Source organism: Podarcis melisellensis, assembly GCF_964234715.1.
Source record: "Podarcis melisellensis genome assembly, chromosome: 7".
Taxonomy (NCBI): Eukaryota; Metazoa; Chordata; class Lepidosauria; order Squamata; family Lacertidae; genus Podarcis; species Podarcis melisellensis.
Window position 1 is genome coordinate 43,031,207 of NC_138539.1, and position 23,759 is coordinate 43,054,965.

Consider the following 23,759-nt stretch of genomic DNA (forward strand, 5'->3'; position numbering starts at 1 on the left):
GTAACCTCTAGGTTAGATTACTGCAGCATGTTATATGTGGGTCTGCCTCTGAAGACGTTTCGGAAACTTCAGCTGGTGCAGAATTCATCAGCCAGGTTACTTGCCTGGGCGAGACTGTTTGAGCATATAATGCCAATCCTGGGCCAACTCTAGTTTCTGGGCCCAGTTCAGAGTGCTGGTTTTGACCTAGAAAACCTGAAACAGCTCAGGACCGCAATACTTCAAGGACCGCCTTTCCCCAGATGAACTGACCCAAATCCTGCGATCATCACCTGAGGCCCATGCTTGTGTGCAGCTACATGAGAATGGGCCTTTTTTGTGATGACTCCCAATTGGTGAAATGCTCTCCCCAAGGAGGTTTGTCTGGCGTCTTCGTTATACATCTTTAGGTACCAGGCAAAAACACTTCTCTTCTTCGGCTAATTAAACAAACCTACGGCCTTTTAAACTGGTGTGTGTGTGTGTGTTGTTTTTGTTGTTATGGTATGCATTTTCTCAAAATAAGTGAGGAGAAACACACATTTGCAGGTGGAAAGATAATCAGAAGGTCAACTAGAAACCTCCCTGACTTGTGAGTTTTCCATGTGTAGGATGATGTTGTGTTCTGTTCATAGCTGTCAATGTTTCCCTTATTCTGAATAGGATTCCTCGCAAGAAAAGGGAAAAGTTCACAGCCATGGTTCTATTCAATTTTGGTACTATTCAGAGTAAACCCATGTAAATTAATGGACATGACTGATTTGGGTCCATTAACTTATTTGGGTCTACACTGTATAACTTTCTTGGATACAACCCTTTGTGGCTGTAGGTCACATTTCCCTGTGTGCATTGTGAAATGTTACGGTCCTATTCAAACTTTAAGGGTAGATGTGATATTTTCCCCCTCCTATCCCCGTAGTGGTGTTCAGAAGAATATGTGAGGCCTCAAAGATGGCAAGAGTTTGAGATGGAAAAATATCTGTTTCAGCTCACTTAAGTTTCTCCTTCCAATCTTACATTTTGTTTTCCACATTTATGCAGTCAGTAACTTGATTTAAAAAAAAACACTTTAGCATAAATTTCTCCTAATAAAAATAATTTTGTATGCAGTTTTGATTAATACACACATTTTTGGAACACTATTCCCTAATATTAGGCATTTTTGTATGTAATTTTCACTAACATATATATGTCTTTTTAGGCACATGCATTTTGGTACATGTTGTTTGGGGGGAAACTGCATCACAAAATCCAAACAACTGAATTTTGAAGGATAGCTGTGTTTTAATGCACATATTGGTGTGAGAAATGTGAATTAAGTAGGGTTTGTTTTTTTGTTGAAATAAAAACAAAACCAAATTTCCATCCCTAGTAGGGTGTGAGCACATGCTGGCGCTGCCCCATTGATATAGGCCCTGCCTTTTCCTCTCCCAACCTTCGTACATTGAGCAGAAAGGACTGCAGAGAGATTTAAACTGTGATCAGTCAAATGTGGTTAGAATCCTCATTTCAGTCTTGAACACAATTCTGTGGAGAGGTTACAACCAAGTTCAGCAGATTGTGGTTAGAATCTCCCTTCAGACCTTCCTGCTCAAGGGTGCCCTGAGAAGTGGGGGCAGATCACCTTGCATGCACCTGTGCCTTAAGTTTAAGTTTCAATACTCCCTCTTTTTTCATCTCTGCTTAGTTGTTTGCTGATACATCATATAAAAACATGTGATTACAGATTGGCCAGTATGCTCTCCGCATCAGGGCTGTTCAGTGAAAGCTAGTGAAACAGTGATTTAGGCTATTTAAGGTCTAGATCAGGGATTGTCAGCCTGGTCCCTACCGCCCACTAGTGGGTGTTTCAGGATTATAGGTGGGTGGTAGGGGGTTCTATGGCACAAGCTAAATCCTCCTTCCATTGAGAACTGGTGGGCGGTAAGGATGGTACCATCAAGAAAGATGCTTAGTGAGTGGTAGGTATAAAAAGGTTGACTACCTGTGGTCTGGATAGTATTTTTACACCAATATTACAAGTGATGGGGCATGGTAGTTGTAATGGGCTTTTAATGTAATACTGAGGCTGTACAATTCTGTTGAAAATTATACCTTCAAACATTTCCCCCTTATCTAGTTTTTTTGTTTTGGTTTTTTGCCGATGACCCTGAACATCCCTGGAAGATGTAATGATTTATGAGAAGAGATTAGCTGTACTTGCAGGAAAAAGACCTCCTGCTCATTTTACAGTCTCATACTCTGGAGAGACAAATGAAGCTTCTAATGTTGAACAGAAAGAGCAGAACTGGGAACAGTTTTGTTTATCTTCCAATCAGATTATGATCAGAAGGTTGAAGGTAGCAGTGTTGCAAATAATATATTGGGGAGAGGTATTATCTCCTTCCTCAATCCTGTTTTATGTTTTCCCCTCCTTCATTACCTTCTCCTGCAGTGTAGCTGTTACAGCTCTTCCACATCTTTTGTCCTAAATTGGGGTGGGGTGGATGCCACCTTAGTGTTATTACTTGTAAATACCTGATACCAAAGGAGTGAGTCTTTTTTTGCATTTGGCCTTAAAGCTGGAAGGCTCATAGGGATCTAGTGATGTACTTGACTATCCCAGTCTATGTTCTCTGTTTCCCTTTCTCTCTTGCAGAAGACTACAAATGCAGCCACAAGATCTATCTTTTCCCTATACGAATCTCTCTTTTAGACAAGAAGGTGAAGAGAATAATTAATGTTATTGTCTGCTTAATGATATTGTCTGTTTCACCTGTTCAGGAATGCTTGGACCTCTAAGGGAGCTGTTGCTTCGGCAATGAATCATTCCAGAATGAGAGCTTATATGGGAGTTGGAGGCTCCCTTTCCTGGTTCAACCAGGCCTTGATCTGGTTGGCTGGTTATACACACATCCTTCTTTCTCTGAGTAACCTCACATTAAGCTGGCTGGGTGCTTCACTCACAGCCCTGAAACTCCTACTGGGCTTGCCATTTGCTCTCCTAGGGAGATGACGGGGTCCAAGGCTAGGAAGCTATGCAATTGGTGTGTAGTTCTCTGATCTTGGAGTAGGGAAGATGGCTCATCAGGATTTCTGGTTGCCTGGAGATCTGCTAGGGGTGGGGTCCTGTTCCCCTTACTATTCTTCCTAGGAGACTGCAGATTTGAGGGCTTTACCCAGTCAGGGAAATAATATAGCATTTAATTATTATTTTTCAGCATTTACATATTGCCCAATTAACCATGTTCTCTGAGTGGTCAACAAATTTAAAAGCTGTGAAATACAATTAGAAGCAAAATCAAAACCAATCTGTATCTATGCTCTCTGCCTTAGTGGTGTGGCTGCTTATGACTGTCACAAGCAACCAGATGAGTTACTAATTACAAGCAAACAATAATTATTTTTAAAAATTTAAAAATATTGTCACTTTAGATGTGATTATTTTCAGCCTAAGGAAGCTCGTCTATTGGGCCAAGCACTGACATATTTTGAAACAATCTGTTTTAGTGAGATAACACACTGTAATGTAGATAGAATAAATATTTTAACTGAGGAATCAGTTATTTGCATCCAGCTGAGTGACCACTGAGATTTTTTCCTCAACTGGAATGTCGCTCTGCCCCCTGCCTAGTTGGATTGATCTACAGTGATGGGCTAGCAGTTTTCTAATATTTAAAAGTAATTAGTAGACTGTTGGCACAAGGTTGATAAAAATGATGATTTAAAAAGTTCAGTTGTAAATCAATATTATAGTTAGGTTTTCAAACTTGATACTAATCTAGAAGACATTCAGAATACTGTATGTGTTTTGCTTTTCTCATTGTTTTGAGTGAAAGTTGAAATGTTTTTTAAGCCAAGCAAAATTGCATTTTAGTGACATGTGATATGTTTTGTCTAGCTGCAATTTAATTACCATCTACTTAAGAATTTATTTCTGTTGATTTCAGTAAAAACCAATGGAGTGACATATTTCCTGCAGGTGGTTTGTAGGCCAGCTCATTTCAGTTCTTTTCCCGTAATAGTATTTCACCGACTAAAAGACCTGCCTATCCTGTGCATTTGAGTAGTTACCTGCTTAATGTTGCTTAAACCTTTCCAGAACTGATGCCTACTTAAGCAATCCCAAATGCCCCAGGAAGAGCAGATGATGGGCGGCTGCATCCAGCAGATCTCTCTCACCACTGTTCGAGAGGGAGGTCCACAGTGCAAGGTTTCCTAGTAAAACTATGGAAAGGTTAGGCATTGCGAATTACTCTCCATCTGTACTCAGAGCTCGTGGAGGCATGGACATGGTGTGTCAAGGCGGAGGGACCATGGATGTGCAGCAATCTTAGCCTACTCAGTCCCTTGGCATACCTTCAGAGAGACCCCCGGGTATATGCCGGTCATTAAGCTAGTATATTTAATTTTCTTACATTGCGGTCAGTTTTTGATAACAGTATTTTTGCTTTAATTACTTTTGTAAGAACAGAGACAAAAGATACTAGCAGTATTTTCTGTGCCTCATGAAGGTGGCACTTAGGGTATTTTTCATGGTCTAGTACTTGTGCAGTAGCGTTGATGTTGCCCTCCCACTTTCAACAGGGCTCTGTAGATTGTATTGAGATCTGCATTTCAGAGGCCATTCGCATCACATTTTTGTTGGCCTCTCTTTAAGCTATTTCATTAGTCCCGCCAATAGACAACAATGACACTAGGAAATATAAGGTATGACCAGCCAGGCCCCTTGAGCAGAATTATGATGGATTTTTGCCTAGGTCCTTATACCAGTGCTTCCCACTAGTGATTATTAGAGAACTCAAGGCCCTAGTGAGGTGAGTTTTTGCTGCTTTTAAATCTCAGGCCCCTTTGCAAGTTACAGTTGCTGTGTGCAGCCCATTTAAATTGCTTGACAGGGTTTATTACTGTTGAACTGTTGCTATGTTGTAGTTCATCACCCACATCCTGCAATTCATGCTTTTACAACTGTCCAAAAAGAATGATCCACAAGCCTCTCTTTATAAACAAATGTTTCATCATAATATGACATCTGTTATGTGAGATGATTTAAAACAGCATCTCTATAGCAAGTGTAAGATGCGCAGTTGCCTTTATCTTCTTGCTGAGAGGAGGGCAAAGTTTGGTTTGATTTGCTTCTGCAGAAGGAAGAAAACAGAGATTTCACACCCAGCAGCAGCAGCTGAGCCAAATCTCTAGCAGAGGACTGGCGGGAAGAATCACTCTTAGTTTGGCAATGGTCCATGGCTCAGTAATTGAAAAACAACACCTTACTCTTGTTTTTATAATTTTGTCATGCATGTATAAACAGACTTTTAAAAAATGGTGGTCATATCTTAAAACTGCAGAATTCCCATGAAAAGCTACTTTGATTCTTACAGATCTCTACAGACATATCTTTACTAGAAAGAACATTTTATGAATAGTTCTCCCAAGGGGGAAAGGGGAATTGTTTTTATGATTTCAACGTTCTTCATTCAGGGGAGAAGTCTGCACCCTAGGCAGAAAGGAGTGGTGTTCTTACACGCTTCAGCTTCCTTTCTACAGTATTATGAAGATTACAATGTTTGGCTTTAAATTGTTTTGCTGTGTCATGAAATAAAAATGTAAAAGAGAAATGTATGGCTGTGATGCTTCATACTCTTCAACTGAACTTGAAACGACCCAGATTGTGTGGTGATTCGAGATTCAGTTTTATTTAATTCCAAATGCAAAACACGAGAGGCTAAGGCATTGTCAAAGTTTGAATCTCTGATTCCTCTCATGTGTTTATGGCCACAAAATCTTTACAATAGACTTGCTTTTGGGAACAGAGTGCTGTCTTTTGTCTCTGGGGAAAATTGAGAGGTTGCAAATGAAAGCATAAAGAGGCCTCTTTATTCATGTCCCCAAGTCTTTGTTTCATTGGGCATTGTTTCAGTTTATAAGAGTTGTTTTAGCAGATATAGCGTGCTGGAAAGGCCGACTGATTCCCATGCACATCAGTGCAGGCTTGTTAAAATCCTGTTATCTACTCAGCTGCCCACCCAGGATTTATTTGTTTCAAGGGTAGTTAGGATGTCTGTCCCCCCCCCCCTCCTTGTTAGTTACATTGAGTTTGCTTATTAAATTATGGAATCTGACAGCATCTTGGGCTGAAGAACCGCCTCCCACTCTGATTTTCAGGGTTTATTACAGTTGTTGTTTAAAAGCAGTACTTAGCATTTTCCAGAATAATTCTCTTATAATTCAGAAATCATGTGCATTTTGTTTAGCACAGTTGTTTGTCTATAGGTGCCTAAGATAATTGCAGTCAAATCTTGTGTGCAGCTTAATGTTCATATGACACCAAAATACTTGGGAAGTGGAAGTCCTCTGATTAAAAATGTTTATGGTAATGAAATGTACAATACACCCCCTAGTATAGTTTTTGACTCTGGTCACGTAGATCTTTTATTTGGCCTTCTTTCACTACAGAAGTGGGTTGTTAAATTGTACAATGTTGTATGTTTTAATGAGGTAAGAGCAGGAGACAGCATGGTTATTAATGTCATACTTGGCATTTAGGTAGATCAGCTATATTAAAGAAAGCCTCCAATTGATGGTATTAGCTACAAACAGTGTAAATGGCTTACTAGTGATAGTTCAAAGGACTATTTAAATTTTAAATGTCTGTCTGTAGAAGCCTGCTTAGATTGGAATTGTTTAAGTTGTGCTGTAAGATGACACAGGAGTGGTTTTTTAAAACTGTTTAACTCAGATTACTATTTACTCCCATTAATGAAAATGCTGCATGAAAACAGTTTTTTAAACTAAGGGTTAACAGTTTCATAAAGACAACAAATCAGGCTTTCTTTGTGAACTGAGTAACTATTCTTCAGTAACTTTATAGCAAAGACGATTGTATTAAAAACATTTATTTGCAAATGTATATAGAGATTTCATATGACTGCATTTATCCAATCAGACAAATTCAGAGTTGAGCAGAGCTTGAAATGTATTGACAGGTTTAGTGAACATGTTTTGAATTGGCCATTAAATCTCTTGAATGCCTCAGATTCATATCTGACAAACTTGATAATCAGTTTTCTGTAACATTTATTTTTATTTGAAGAAATGAATTTGTTTTTTCCACAATTCTACTTCAGCCTGAATGGCTGTTTAAGCTGAAACATTCAGTTATATAAAGAATCAAGATTGTGTATTATTTAGATCTTACTAGACAAGTGGGATTTGTTCCTTGCATCCCAGTTATCAAAAAGATTAACCCTTTGCCCCCAGAATTCTAATTGCAGCCATTTAGAAACAAAGAGGTTGTTTGTACAAGATAGTAGCAAAATCGGGGTTTATGCCAAGTGCAATGCTTCTCAATTGAATGGGGTTGCGAGTATTACATAAATTTTGTCTTGCATTTCAGGCACCTATAAAGGCAACTTGTGAAGAAGGCACATTATGCAAGACTGGGTTTCCTGAAGACGTTTACAATGCAGTCATATCCAGGGGAGTTCATGAAGGACAGCCTCTTCTAAATGGTACAGTTGCATGTGACATTTAGTTTCTTATTTCTTGTGCATACATTAATTCTAAGGTATATTGTTTGGATTCCTTAAATAACACAAGAACCCTCTTTTACTTCAGTAATATACCAGATATATACTACTAGATGTAGTTTTGGAATTCAGTTAGATAGAAATGATTGACCAAAGGTTTGCCATTGAAATGCCTTTTCCAGAGTACTTTTCCACAGAACTCATTGTGAGATGGCTTCATTGCAATACTTTCCTGTTAGCCCTCTTTATAAGATCATTCTCAATTTTGTAAATTATAACAAGGACCTTTCTTATCCTAAATAGGAACTGAAATTTTATTACAGAAAAAGATTGTCCCCAAATCAGTTCCCTCCCTGTACCAAAATTTGCTTGCTATGTGGCAGGGGTAGTGTTCATAGAAGGATAAAATAGTATAATATCTATGTTCTCATCTCCCCTCACCCACTTCTCTCGTTCTGAGTGTTTTTTGTACACGTGAAAAAAGCCTTTTACTAAGCTGTCATATGATTTGTGAAAGCTACCTACTTTTAAAAAATTCCCTCTATCCTTTCCCCCCAAATGGCATAATAACCAGAATGAGAACAAAAAGAGAGGCGGTTCCCATTTCTTCAGCCTTCAATGCCATAGAAGCTGGCAGAAATCTCAAGAAACACAAAAATATTAAAATTGTTTATTTATTTCTGTTCTGTGAGAAACATATATTGTGTGAAATATATTGCTAATACTTCACAGCTAGACAGATTTCTCTATACAAAGAGAGAGAGAATTTTAATTGTCAGTAGAGGGCCTCAGAGTAAGAAAAATGTATTAATTTTGTTGTTTTATAAGATGTGAATATCATAGAAATTACTTTGCAGCTAATTTAGAAATTATGGCGCTGATCAAGAGGATTAGTTTCAGTGAGTTTCAAATCTATCTTAAATAAAAACTAATTTGATTCTATCCATTGTTTCTTTCTTCTACAAATATTGCTGCATAGATCAAGCCATTAACATAAATGAAAAAGATTTTTTTTAAAAATGGAGCCACAAATCAAACTGATCCTTGAAACAAAAGCTTTCTTCTGTATTTAACGTATTCTATTCAGCAGTGTCTGCTCATAATTATATTTTTACAGACCTTCCTAGTGCTTTCATAACAATAATTGAATCTCAAATGCAAAAGGAATTTATTGGTTTTAGATTATTAAATCCTGACTTTAATAAAGTACTTCCTTGATTCATTTAAAGCAAGGAAATAAATTCCATATATTTGGTTCACTAATTAGTAGGTTTCAAAAATGATAAGACAACTTGGAATATTCTTCAAAACTAGTTTCTTGATATTGGGAATTGTGTTGCTGTTTCTATCTTTAACTATGAATTTCTAGAGTTCAATTTGGTAGTGCAATTAGCTGCAATTCACACCTATCATAATAGTCAAAACAGCAGTTTCTTCCCTGTTTTCAAAAGAATGTTTCCTGATGATTTTGTTCACATTCATATACGAGTAAGTATAAAATAATCCTCCCTCTTAAGAAGACTTGCAGATAATTTGCCCAGAAAAGTAACTAGTTCACAAAAAGTACCACACACTTCTGCTAGTAATTTGTTACCTAAAAGAAAAGAGCTGCCACTTTGGTAAAGTTTCTCTTCCAAGTCTTCTAGAGGTATTCCTACTTGCCCTGTGGAGAAAAATGTTTGTGAAGGATCTGAACAAAGGAACTGCAGATAAAGTGTGAAATCTTTGTTTCAAGAAGAACTTTGAAATTATTTACACTGATCCCAAGGGAGTACAATCACAATATGTTTGTTAAATTCTTTCAATATATAACAACATTGTAAAGACAAATAATGAAATATCCCTATTTAAATAAAAAAGGGGAAAACAATCACAATATGCTACTCATCTAACAGTTAATATTCTACTATTATACTGACATAAAGTTTAACATTACTCATTATATCTGCATACATAACCATGGCTGAGTAACTATTGGCCACAACCCAGAATATGAAGCCATAGTTTGAAGGGGGCTGGCATACCATGGTTTGTATAACTATGGCTAAATGTTAACATCTGTACTGAGCAAACTTTGGTTAATTGAGATCCCTTGCCTCTCCGAAGTTCTCTGCTAGGTACTTTTCTAGGTCTTCTGCTGCAAGCTTCACTGGTGTCTTCTTATACACACCCATAGGGATAGTGTTTAGCTTAGCAACCCAAACCATGGTTTCACAAGACACTAAACCATGATTTGCAAGATGACGCCTCAGATTCACACCCTTTTCTCTTTCCTCCAGTGAAGCTATGAGGAGTTTGGAAGCTTTCATACCTGTTTTAGCATGGATTAATCTTAACTATGCTGTGCCAACAGCAGAAGTGGCTGGGGGGGCATGTAAAAAAGCTATGAGGTAGAGAATGTTTTATATTTTTTCCTTCAGAGACAACGCCTAATGCCCCTAACAAATCCAATGCCACAAGAGGCTGGTTTCTTCCAGAACTTTGATTGTGTGATGTCCATGTGACAAGCCCAGGTCATGAATTGTGTGGAATGCAGGGTGGTTGTTCTTGAGTTTTGTGGTACCAGCATCCAGAAGAAAGGTTGCTATAAATTTTTAGGTAGCAAGCAGTTAGCTATATGAGAATGTGGGGTGTTGAAATTTAACCATAAACCTCACCTTTCAACGAACCAAAGTTTGGCTCAGTCTCCTCCCGCCCCAAACACGTAGACACCAAATATACAATAACCTCTCCATTATCAGATAACCCAACACAGGACTTTACAAACTAGTCACAATACAGCTTGGTGGATTAATTTGCTATAAAGCTGAAAAGTTTATTTTGCAGTGGAAACATTTGGCCTGAAAGCCAAGTGCCCTTAAATAACAGTCGAGTTCAGGGTGGTCCAACACATAGCCTACATGCAGCCCTTGAGGCCTTTGAAATGGCCCTTGCTATGCCCCCCCTCCAGTTAATGACCAGCAGTGGCAGCAACAAACTGTTGTGCTTCGGTGTTGTCAGAAATTCAAAGTATTTTTCTGACTCACTTGGTCTGAGAGATTAGACCACCCTGGGGTAGTGGATTACAGCGGTGCATTTTACTGTATTTTATCTAATTGGGTTATACTCAGAGTAGACACATTAAAGTCAGTTAAGTCTACCCTGTGTATATATCAACCACTAGACAACACAGGAATTCAGTTGCAATGTACAGAAAGTGAATATTACAAGACAGCTTTTAATTTCTTTTTTATTTGAATCAGTGTGCATTAGTTTTTTTAAAAAAACTTCCTGTTTGTTTGTTTTGTTCACTACAACTTCCTTAGTCAAATTATTTTAATGGTTAATTCTCTTGAAAGTACCGACATGCTTGAAAGCATATCATTTGCTGGTTTTACATAAATGTACAGGCCATCATTGGATGGCTTTGACTTAAAATTTAATTACACTGTCATTTTGAAGTACTATTGTTGTCAAAAGCCCATTTTCTGGTTATTAAACTAGATGCATGTGACAATAGAAGTTAAGCATGCTTTGTGTTGTGCTCCCTTTTGAGGGTGAAAAGCTCTGAGGGCCAGATTCGGAACCCTGTATTTCCCTTGATATTGTTGGCGTATATCCAGATTTACACCAGCTCGAGATCTGAATTCTGCACTTTAATTGTTATGGATTTTCTGTGAGGGTTGAAGCTTTTTAAAGATTTTTTTTACTATACTGTCAGTTGCCTGAGGTATAGAGGTTTTATTATCCTCTTAGCCAGCATTAAAATACAGCGACTGAGGCAAGAGACTCACAAAGTGACCAAACTTTTTTCATTTGTTTCTGTTCTTTTTGTTGAATTTTAACACATTAGGGAAACACTAATTTGTTTCCCTTCAAAACAGAAAACTCTTAAGGTTATACTTGCACTGTGAAATGTTAGAGATCTGTGTCAGATACTGCTTTTGCATGTCTCCTCAATACGGCTGCAAACCTATAAGCACTTACCTGGTGGTAAGACCCGTAGAACTCAGTGAGACTTCCTTCTGAGAAATGTATAGGGTTAATATCCAATTTACGGGTGCACAAATCCCAGTTCCCTGTTGCACTGCAACAGTTACAGAAAACGCACCCCAAAGAGATCTACCAGACAGCATCTCATGTAAGTGTTAGATAATTTGTTGAAAGAAAGCAGTTCTGTGGCAACTCTTACAGGAGGCCTAGATAGGCAGGGAGAAAAATAGACAGCAAGAATAGAATATAGGTAGACTCTCAGACAGAGCCAGAATCTGGCTGTTGCTTAAGCGAAGATGTAGGCCATACTGTTTTGCCAGGGCGGGGGGAATCAATCGATTTCCTTGGTGGATGGAGTGTTGCTGGAAGATGAAACAATAATACAGCTGTTTCAAACATTACTGCAATTCTGAATGGCTTGGCAGTAGGGACAGAAAAATAGAAATCTGGTGACCACCGTTTCCAATCCCCTTTCACTAAACACATAAGGATGACTCTGCCTATTTCTCGTATGTCAATCTTCATTATTATTATTATTATTATTATTATTATTATTATTATTATTATTTGTATTGCCTACCAGGACATACTTTGCTTTACATAAAGCAAAAATAAGACAAGCCCCTCTCTCAGGCTTACAACTTCTTTTGCAACTTTGCTGCTAGTTAGAAAACACAAAATGGGCAATGATTCTACAGTCGACTCACATCCTGATCCTAAAACATTTCTATAGAGTTGAAGTTGGGACTTACTACTCAGTACACATACTTGAGCTTTCAGGCATTGTGCTTTTGACTTGGTAGCTTGTTCTCAGATATTTTACCTCTAAAACCAGCTTTTTTGTTGTTGAATAATGAACCTGTGAGTTTTAAGTACGCGTATCTATATTTGATTAGGTATTACTGATAGTTTATGGTTTACATCTACTTACAATCTTCACACGACCTTCATAAGGTGCACTGGCTTATGTTTCATTTCTGGATTCATTTGCAAGGGCTGGTATAGCTATCCAAAACCCCTTACACTTTGGGACCAGTTCCTTGAAGGATTGCCTGTCTCCTTACACTAAGCACCTCACTGAAGGCCTTTATCCACATTCCTTTCCCATCTGAAGTATGTACAGCAGGTGCCTGCCAGAAAAGCAACCTTCTTGGTGCAGTGGTTAAGAGCGGTAGTCTCGTAATCTGGTGAACCGGGTTCGCATCTCTGCTCCTCCACACGCAGCTGCTGGGTGACCTTGGGCCAGTCACACTTCTTTGAAGTCTCTCAGCCCCACTCACCTCACAGAGTGTTTGTTGTGGGGGAGGAAGGGAAAGGAGAATGTTAGCCGCTTTGAGACTCCTGAAGGGGAGTGATAAAGCGGGATATCAAATCCAAACTCTTCTTCTTCTCTACTCTTCTTGGTGGTGGTGCCCCCAAAGTAGGACGCTTTCTCCAGGGTGACTTGCTTGGTGCCTACGCCAGTGTCATTTTGGCGTCAGAAAAAGAACTTAATTTCTTAGAACCTTTAATTCAATTTATCTTTTTTTTCTACATGAGGTCTCTTGTTTTTATGCTGCTCCTTGTGATTTTATGGTTTCTAATAAATCTTTCTATGTTTTTAATAGCATGTTTTAAATTAAAGATAATTTGTTTTCAGATTTTGTACGGGTATAAGTCCTTCAGAATTAAACAAAAAGTGTGTTGAATATAAGGTGCATTGAAAATTACTACAGAAATATAGTGATCTTCCTTTTTGAGATAAAACTGAAATTTGTAAAGCAGTGAATAAAAGTTAAGGAGATGGACATTAGAAAAACTGCTTTCTTGATAGTGAAGTGCTGTCAAATTTTTTATCTTAGGTACTTTACTGGTGAGCTTTCTGGCATTCTAAGCATCTAACTGATCACTCTGTTTGGGAAAGGAATTTTACTCAACGTCCTATTGGTGGTCAGGAGTGGTTTTTTCCAGCTCTTATCACTTCCGCAGCTTATGTTCAGGCCTGGAAGTTTGTCTCATCAAAGTATAGCTTATGACAGCTTTCTCATTGCTGATAGCAAATGTGCTCCACAAGCACATGTAACCTGTTGGATCCCCCACCACCACCACTACAACTCTTGTGGTATGCTAGGAATTAATGCAGTTTTATTGTTGTAAAAGTATCCCAAGATTTAATAAGTTTTCCATTTCAACACCACATTCTGTACAGTTCAATGAAGGAATTCCTGCACAGAAATCTTGCATCAGTTCCAATGGCTATCTTGGGTAGTCTGTATAGCAGATTCTGATATGCTTTTGTGCAGTCCTTTCGATTAATAAAACATCATGCTTACCTTTTATACAACTGTGGCCCTGCAAATATTTGCCATGCATATTGCTTGGGTTACTGCAAATCGGTTATTGTAATGCTTTTTTAGCATACTAGAAAAGTTGCTATAGCGTAAGATTCCACATAGTGTAAGTGGGTGTCCACTCAATTTAGCAGCACTTCTCCTTTATCTCCACCCTTTTGGAGTCCTCTTCCCACCCCTAGATCTGTTCCAGAGGATTGGGAGACCCTCTAGAGCAGATTTTATGGGGACTGGAGAGGGAAGAAGAGAAAAATCCAATTGTCCAAGTGAATTTGTGTTGCGAAAGCAGATAGACATCATTGCTTTTTTGAGTTTTATTCAGATGAGTGAACAATGATTAATAATCACCTAACTGCTTTATAGCCATATGAGTTGCTTGCAAAAATTTTAATTTAAAAACATTTCTAAAATGGGAAACAGTAGTGTTCTATGACATGCAATATTAGAAACTCAGTTATATAAGGTAGGTGGCAAATGGCTCCTTAAACCATGGTTATAGTTGCCAAAACAGAATGCCTAATTTCCATTTTGGGGCATAATCTCTTGTGAATAGCAGCTTTAAAAATAAAATCTTTTATTTAAATATGCAGATTTTTCACGAATCACTGGCTTATTATAATCTTAGCAAAAATGTAGAAGAGCCAGAGTATGTGTTCACAAAATTTCTGTGTAAAACTGTTGGTTTTCACATTGTGTATATAATTATATGTTCAGTTCTATCATTTAGATTTACAATGGGATCTTTTGTTGACTTGTCATCCTTTAGCATCAGAAGACACAGAAATTACTAGAACTTCCTATTGAATGGGTTGTTTTTTTAAAAAGTGTCTTAAAATACAGATTATAATACAAAAATAAAACCACATTCTAGCACTAACTAAAAACATAATGAATCCATTAAATTAAATAATACTGTGTTAAAACATTGGATGTCATTCAGTTTGCGCTAATCGACTTGACTTCATTGTTCTGAACATAGCTCATCTTTGTGTATCACCAATATATGTGTTATTGTAAACCATATTAATTCTTAAGCAAGGGTAGAATGCAACTAGGGATGATTAATGGATGGTTGGGTACAAATAAGGGGTATTCTCATGTTGATACAGACTGTAAGGAAGACAGAAATTAAGCTTGTTCACATGAATTATTACTGGACTCATCCCCCATATTTGCAGGGCCATTTGTCATTTGTCCTCCCCATCACCACAAGGCCTCTCCACCAGCAGTTTCCCAACCAAACCCCGCCACCCACCCAACTTCTGTAACTTACTGCACCTTATCTTACCTGGGAAGCTGTATTAAGATCAGTAGCAGCATGTAAGGGGATGGTGGAGGTTTGCCCATTTTTATGACTTTTTATTTTGCAGGATATATACATGGCTTTCCATATAAATCCATAATATCCTACCTAGGAGCTTCAGCTGAGCCAGCAGTTTGCTAAAATAGAGCAGCCTCAAGTAGAGTAGATGAGAAGCCTCTGTGGAGAGGAAAGCATGACTCCATGAGAGATGAGGGCCCTGCTGGATTAACAGCTACAGGGGGTTGAAAGTGACACAGGAGCCGAGCTTGTAAGACACTCATGTTGAGTGGGTGGCCAAAGAAATCCAGAGTGTGGATGGGCAGTGGAAGGGGCTGGGACTGTGAAGAGATGCAGTCAGTAGCTGAAGGCAAGGGGGAAGACAATGCCTTGGAGAAGGGCGAGCCGGCAGAAGCTGAGGTGCTGCTTCTGATTGATTGATTTTTCCATTCACTGGGAGCCTGCTGTGGAAGAGGGGAGCGGTGTAGGAAGAAAGGCCTTGTGAAGGAGGTGGAAAGTGTGTTGGGAGAAGAGTGAGCAGGCTGAGGAGCTGCTTCTAATTTATTTCTCTATCCCTTGGGAGAGTGCTGTGGAAGGAAGAGTGCAGGAGGAAAGTGCCTCAGAGGATGGAGATGAAGATCTGTTGTTTATAGAGCTCTTCACGCCGTGTGTGTGCATGCATGAGCGAGAGGAATCAGTGCCTGTGGAGATGCCTGAAGAGGAGGAGCAGCAGAAGGAATTTGTGCACCTGAGTGTGCACCAGCGCCTGAGGAAATGGTGGCTGAGGAAAACCTGAAGGAAAAGCTGGAGCTCTGCGTACATGCACCAGGGGGGCAGCCAGCATCTGCTGAGTTGAGTGAAATAAAACCCAGCAATGACCTTTCATGTGCCTATACTAGGTTCATCCCTTAAGCAGGCCCCAGCAGCCAGGGTCACTCAGAGTCCCATGAGTTTTGGGGGCAAGAGCCACTGGGGGGGGGGTTACTTGTATTTGTTTGGGCCCATGAAATGTATTAGGAGTAAGCTTACAGGGGGAATCCTGGTCATCTTTTTGGGTGAACTGGGCCAGCTGATTGTGGAAAAAGTGCTCCAATACAGTGGTGCCTCGCTAGACGAAAAGAATCTGTTCCGCGATTCTCTTCGTCTAGCGGTTTTTTCGTCTTGCGAAGCAAGCCCATTGACAGCTTAGCGGATTAGCGCTACAGCTGTCAAGCGGCTTCCAGCGATCAGCTGTTAAGCGGCTTATCAGCGGAACAGCTGATAAGCGGCTTAGCGGCTTAAGAAAAGGGTGAAAAAAGCGAAAAAAACCCGCGGGGGGATGCAAGATTTTTTTCGTCTTGCGAAGCAATCCCATAGGGAAATTCGTTTTACGAAGCGCCTCCAAAACTGAAAACCCTTTCGTCTAGCGGGTTTTTCGTCTTGCGAGGCGTTCGTCTTGCGGGGCACCACTGTATAAAGACTTGTGGTCGGATTATGATCAGCATCTTGGAGCAGGAGATTAAGTGGACTGGCCCAAGGGTGGAGAGAGAGAGAGAGAGAGAGAGAGAGAGAGAGAGAGAGAGAGAGAGAGAGAAAGAAAGAAAGAAAGAAAGAAAGAAAGAAAGAAAGAAAGAAAGAAAGAAAGAAAGGTCTCCACTGTCCTTCACTCTGAAGAAACCGAACTCTTGAGTAAGCGCCTGTAAGTGGAATTCTTGTACCACTCAGAGTTTGGTGGCATGCAACAATGCATTCATTATCATGCTGCAAGTGAGAATTGACTTCTTTCCCATATGAAAAGCAATACCAGTTAATTTCTCTTTCGTTTTATGCCGTGTTGTGAACCACTACAGTATTCTGGTTTTCAGGTTCATTGTAGACCACCACATTTTCTTGACTTACGTAATTCTCTTCTTGTAAGCCGCCACAATGGATACATAGACTGAAGAGAAAGGGGCATGGGTCCACACATTATGGATACCCAGCAATTATTTTCAGGGACCTGTGAAGTATGGCATTTTTGCTCCCTGTTTCACATGCATTTTATATCTCCAGCCTCACATGATGGTTGTATAGAGGGGAAATGATGGGCAAGGGTAGTCACGTTGCTAGTGTATTAGTAGCAACTCTTCTCCTCCAGCTTCTGACATAGATTGGTCCCAATACAAGATAGAGCCTGGTACTATTTTGAGCTTTGCTTTTTTTTTTTCTTCTAAGGCTATTACATCTGTCATGAAATATAAAGGACACTTTCTCTGCTCTTGAGCAGAATTAAATGTAGAATTGCCACTGGAATCTTGACCACAGTTGTAGAGTACTGGAAACAGACATTTTGTGAGGCAGAATGTAGACATTTTATTAAATTAAAGCCTGAGCTTAGGCCAGCACGGTTTTTAATGATGCACTCCATCTTTCACTGACTTTATATTAAAAAAAACAACGCACTGGGGTTTGACTAAGGGCAAAAGAAAGAAAAAAGTGTTGTGTTACTTTCTTGTTGAGTAAGCCAGAACTGCATATCATGCATGATCTGGCAAACAGTTCAGGGTTTAGTTGGACTAGATCAATAAATTCAGATCCCTTTGTTTAGTAAGATCGATGCGATGTAATGAAGTCTGTGCTCCAATTCCCTGCTAAGGATCACTGCAGGGGATAGGAAGGTGTCTGTTTCTGTGTTGTAAAGTACAGCAAACATTATAGTGAATATTTTTTGTATTATACAAGGATTGGACTGCACTTTTTATTTTTCTTCTTCTCCAGTTTTAGAAATCCCCTTTAGAAATCCACTTGAAGTGCCCTAGGAAATGAACTTTCATTTTTATGACTTTTCTTTTGCAAGATACATACATGCCTTTCCATATAAGCCCATGAAATCCTACTTGCTTCAGACTTCTTGCCTTTGTTATGTTGACGGGGTATTATAAATCCTTTTTTGAAAAATCCATTTTGAAATTAAAATGCATACTTGAGGGAAGAGCATTGACTTTTAATATAACCCCATATTCTAGGCGTGTTTTTGATGTAAAGTTTGTAAGATGAGCTTCAGTAGCTGTTGCATGCAATGGAGCCAGTGCCTAATTTAAAAGTAAAGTACTTTACTGTGTATAAGACTAGTTTTTTTTTACTTTAAAATATGGTTAAAAATCTGACGGCATCTTATAAATGGATAGTGCATATGCCCATTTTCTAAATTTGGGGTCCCCAAAAGTAGGGGGCGTCTTATACATGGAAAAATACGGGTATTAATCTGGAGTTCAGTCCTAACTGTAACATTCTGCATGCACTGTATGCAGTCTGCATGCACTGTAACAGTCCTAACTGCATGCACACTTCTTCAGATAGCATTGTTAACATTGTTTTTTCCTATGACCTTATTTCAGGAATAGCAGTCATAATAAGCTGGTGGTTGTTACTTGAGGGAAGGGGTGGCATGGTTAGTAGGCCTCCAGTGATTAACTTTTGGATCCATGCCTTGAGTAGATTGGTTAGGAGGCACTTCAGTCCAGGGGAAGGTGAGTGTGAGGGTCCAGTGGCGTAGCGTGGGGGGTGCAGGGGGGGTCGGCCGCACTGGGCGCAACATCTGGGGGTTAGGGTTAGGGGGCGCAAATCCACGGGTTAGGGGGTGCAAATTACTTGTCTTGCCCCGGGTGCTGACAACCCACACTACGCCACTGTGAGGGCCTCATCTCTGGCTATATGCACTTTGGTACCCCGGGATCTGGCTCAGGGTGCTCCTGCCCCGGATTTAGGGGCACCTGGTTTTCAATCCCAGGCTCAGAGTGAGTTACCCAGTTTAGCTCCTCAGCTGGTTATTCTACAGCCTCTGACTTCATGTCATGATTGCTGGAGGTTCTCAGGTGATGACAGGATCCTTCATTCTTCTTTTTCAACTTGTTTTCTGACCTCTCTGTGTACTACATGTCCACCTGTTATCTGTGGGAGGGTTTTATGTCCCTATGGATATTTGGATCGAGAGAATCCAAGTGCATCACTTTCATTTATTACAAAGGAAACTATGATTTCCAAATCCCCTTAAAATGCAAAAAAATGATTGTTCCTGGAGCTCAATGTCAGTGTAAAATTTATTATAGAAGTCTCTGGAAGATACCTGAGAAGTATGTGGCAATAGGCTGGTTGGACTTAAAGAAAGGTTTTATGTGATAATTCAGTATGAAATTACTTTGCTGCCTCTTAGTGAAAGGAGTGTTCATTTTATTGCCATATGAATATGCAACAGTGTTGAGATGGTCACCTAATATGCTAACAAGATGTACTTCCCTCTACTGTTACATTATAATAAATGCATATGTCACTGCTGTTTGACAGTTAATTAACACGTGGTATGAAATACAAGAAAGCCACATTTAATTTCAGCTCTCCTTTTTTCTTACCTTGTGAATGTAATTGCAGTTATAGTCCAACACGCTGATATTCTGTAATCTATCCATACTAATTTGCATGACATAGAGGAAGAATAGTTCTGTTTGGCATAATGGTTTATGGTGTTTTAGGTCCACCTTAGGCTCTGTATACCATACAGAGTGTGTCTTTTATCTCTGTGTTGTTATTGATAAGTCGAATCAAAAGCACTTTCTAATTTCATGTGCTTAACAAAAGTAATCAGTAAGGCTTTGTGAATAAGACATTTACTATTAAGGTTATATGTTTGTTCGATAGTGCAAGGAATATGAGAATGATGACTGGAGTTACAATGCATTGAGGAAAATTAATGCATTTCTTTGCCTGTGTGATGTAGAATCAGGAGTTTGGTTCTATTCAAAATACAGGCTGACACCACACAGAATAGCACATGCTGGGTGGACATCATAAGAAACAGCACATGGAACCTTGTGATGCTGTGCAAGGAAGCTGCTGCTGGGTAAAAGTGAGCAAAAAGCCTGCTGAACTCATAAAATCCTTTTTGAGAAGTATCTCACTGATTTGGGGAAAGCCACTGCTAAACCGAAAATTGCACATTCTTCTGTGGGCCCTCTTACCACATGCAAGTTCCTTTTTTAAAGTTTCTTCAGTAGCGCATAACTATTTTCTGACATTTTTCTGATGAGTCATTGCATTTCTGGCCTTTTAAGCATAGAGCTGTTGTGACACTCTACAAATGCTTGCCCAAAGTAAAAAAATAAATAATAAACAGTTTCATCCTAAAACCTTTTTCTCATCAAATAAGTCATGTGTACTCTTTCTTGTTTTGATACGTGGCAATGTTTAACCTATGTTCACTTTCAGTTCCTCCCAAATTTTCAACTTAGTGAAATAATGTAATTTTCTGGGAATGGGTGTGCAAAGGCACCATTCAAATGCTCGCTAGATTAGTTCCAATAGTTTCTTTCTACTATTGGGTGAAGTATTTGGTTTGTTGTTATTATAATTTGTCCTTGACTTGTAATAAACCTGTTGGCTATAAGCTTTCAGAGAGCCCATAGGCAGTTTCTGATCTCAAAGCCAAAGCTGACATCTGTGGCTAGAGGGGTCATCTCTCTGTACACTGTTGCTACTGCCAATAGTTTTAATTTCCTAAACTGATTATTTAAATAATGTTTCCAGTGATGGAAACAAACATTAATTTAATGTGACATCTATTTATTTTCTCTCTCCTCTCTCCAACTTTTTTTTTCATTGACAGTGTTCTGGCTTAAATATGCGACTTGAAAATTCAAAACTCTATACTTCTGGAATTAAAAAGGAGAAGAATAAACAGTTCCCTGACATTTATACTTAAAACTGTTTCTCATTTGAATTCAGTGCCTCTGTCTGCCTTTTGTCTTCGTGTTCTCATAAAATCAGCACAGTATTGTAAAGTTCTTGCAAACAACAAGGAGACAATTCTAAGTTCATGGTTTGGTGTTTCAAGTTTTAGTTTCTAACATTTATCATACTTTTTATTGATACCTCACTTTTCTAGACAACTTAAGGCAGCTTACAATAAATCTAAGTCAGCACAGATAATGGTGATAAACTAGAAATGACAATGAAAGACATGGACTATAAAAAAGACCAAGATTAGCCAAGAATTTCAAAGTATATCCAAAACATTTCAAAAGAAACCATATTAAATGCCTGTGAAAGCAGAATGTTTTACACCTGCCTCCTCAATGCTGTCATTCATCATTTCATGGCACTTCTGGGCAGTGGAGTTCCATAGTTGTGGAATCACAATGAAAAATGTCCTGTACTGTATCCTAGCAGATGTAACCTAATTAAAAGTGGGGTGTTACCTGGAGCTGGAAAGGAAATGTGTTTTTTTCAGGTACATTGGACCAGACCATGTACAAAGTTCTAATGATACTCGCTAGCATGGGTGATAATTTCCCTTTCAAGGCTGAATCCGAAGGTTTTCTTTTGCATAACATCATTTATGCTCATTGAGAAAGCCAGTGAAAATAAGAATATTGGGCCAAAAGACAATTGAGTGCAGGATCCTGTTTTCGTAGCAACCAACCAGTTGCCTGTGGGAAGCCTGAAAGCTGGACGTGAGTGCAGCAGCACTCTCCACTTTTCTGAGTCTTGGCAACTTCTATTTAGAGGCATGCTGTCTCCCTCACTGGAAGTAGAACATAGCTATTAGCCACTGGTGGCCTTATCTTCCATGATTTTATCTAATGTACATGAAGAGTGTCATGAAATTCATTTGGTGGCCGTGGGGCAGTTTCTGTGTCTCTTCCTAATACACTTTACAGAAGGAATGCAAATGTGGCATATGCTGGGATTCCAGGGCAGGGATGTTATCCCTATCTCTGACTGTTCCATCGGGGCTTGTTTATAGGCAAAGGTAAATAAGGTAAAGGACCCCTGGATGGTGAAGTCCAGTCAAAAGTGACTAGGGGGTACGGTGCACATCTTGTTTTTCAGGCCAAGGGAGCTGGCATTTATCCACAGACAGCTTTCTGGGTCATGTGGCCAGCAGTGAATCTCCTCTCTGTGAATTCATTTAACTACAGGAAAACACTGTTACTTCTCTTTGCATAATTCAGAAAAGATCATTCATTTTTGTACAGGCAGCGATCATTTCACATGGGGGTTTCATTCCTGGCCATGCGTGTGTCGGCATAACACGTATAAGTTCTCCCCATTACACCCCCGTTACACCCCCATTCTGCCTTCTTCTGGCTCCAAAAGGACCCACATGTCGGCCATTGCACATTAATTGGATGCGCTTAAAACGGTTGCCGCTTGTGCACTTCAGAAAATTTTTGTGTATGCAGATTATCTTGTTGTGGGAAGGGATATTCCAGAGGCTGCCTCTGATATGTTCTGCATAAATCCTTGAATTCCCTCTCTCACTGAGCTGTATCCATACCATCTGACAGAGGAATCTCACTGGCCTAGCCCTCACTGAGATGCATCTGTGTTGTACTACTTTAGACTCAGAAGCCAGAGATCATAACTGGTGGCTGCTTAAGACCAAACTTGCTGAAGCTATGAGAGGAGCAACGAGGGATGCTCTTCAGGTGTAATGTTCTTCACCCCTTCCATTAAAGGCTTTAGCTTTAAATATGTGAAAAATAAACCATATTTCTTAAAGACACTAGTCTCTGCTGTGCCTTGATTTTGGGTGAGCAGATAGAACTCCCTAGAATCTTGCTACTGCTTGGCAGAGATTTGGGGTGGTGTAACACTACGTTGGCAAATTGCTGTACAGTAAATTATTTCACTAAAGGTCCAAATAATTTGATGTTTCTTGCAGGTTGCAGCAAATGGTGGCGTGAATGAATAAGGTTGATCAGCTACATAATAATACAATCCATCAATATCCATTAGGTTATATTGCTTAGCTTTCATTAGGAGCACTATTTTGGTTTTAACTTCTTAGAATCCTAGACACTGCAGAAAATTGTAAGAGCTCATTACTGACTGGGCCCCGTAGTCTTTAGTCAGCACAAAAGTGAAAACCGAACTTGGAATTAATTCTACCATCCACACATTCATACTTAAAAATGCCTTGTATCACACACAAGACTGTATTCCTCTTTTAGAATTAGAATCAAAGTGCCATGTAAATACTTTTATATCATTTTCAAATAAGCCCATTGTCAGGGTTTCTGGGAGAGAGGAGGAGATGACAGAGGAGACGGAGAGCGAGTGGGAGGAGGGGCAGAAGGATGAGGAAGAAGATGACGGAATTCTGAGGGAATCCACGAGTCTGAGCAGCGAGTCAGAGGATTCTCAAAAGGGGGTTACCTTAATCAAGCAAAGGGGAGGAGAAGGGAGAAACGGAGAGGAGCCCAGTGGAAGACAGAGGAAGCAAGAGACGTCTCAGCCGGAACGGAGTAAAGGGGGTGGAGTCGTCAGCCTCTCGGAGGGAGCAGGATTAGGAGAGAACAGAGAGAGGGGGTTGGAGCAGGGTGTCCAGCCGGAAAGGGTGGAGAGCAGAGCAGGGGGTGGTGTAGCGGTCGAAAGAAAGGTCAGCAGCAACGTACGCGCGCCAAGTTCAAACGTAGAGGCGCGCGGAAGTGGAGAGAGCTCAGGGGAGGAGCCCGGCCCTAAAGCCAGAAAGAGGGGGGAAGAGGCGGCAGAGGATTCAGCCTCAGGCGAGTCACGGAGAGAGGGAACCCAGGGGGGCAGGAAGACCCTGCGGAAAAGAAAGGAGAGGAAGAGGTGGTCTAGAGCCAGGCTATTAAGTTGGTGCGGAAGAGGGGAGGAGTCAGAGGGGACTTCAGCGGTCTAACGTGGCAGACG

At 39.8% G+C, this 23,759-nt stretch overlaps 1 protein-coding gene across 2 annotated transcripts in view; it reads left to right on the top strand.

Annotated features, from left to right (window-relative positions):
- CDH2 (cadherin 2) overlaps positions 1-23,759 on the top strand; it is a 127,052-nt gene that overhangs the window by 11,343 nt on the left and 91,950 nt on the right. Inside the window, exons 1-2 of one of the 2 annotated variants that reach the window (XM_081918523.1) lie at positions 2,551-2,682; positions 7,355-7,469. In XM_081918523.1, coding sequence (XP_081774649.1) covers positions 2,566-2,682; positions 7,355-7,469 — 232 coding nt within the window. In that variant the 5' untranslated portion in view covers positions 2,551-2,565. Of the gene's footprint in view, positions 1-2,550; positions 2,683-7,354; positions 7,470-23,759 lie in introns of those variants that run through there. The other variant, XM_081918524.1, reaches the window with a different exon arrangement.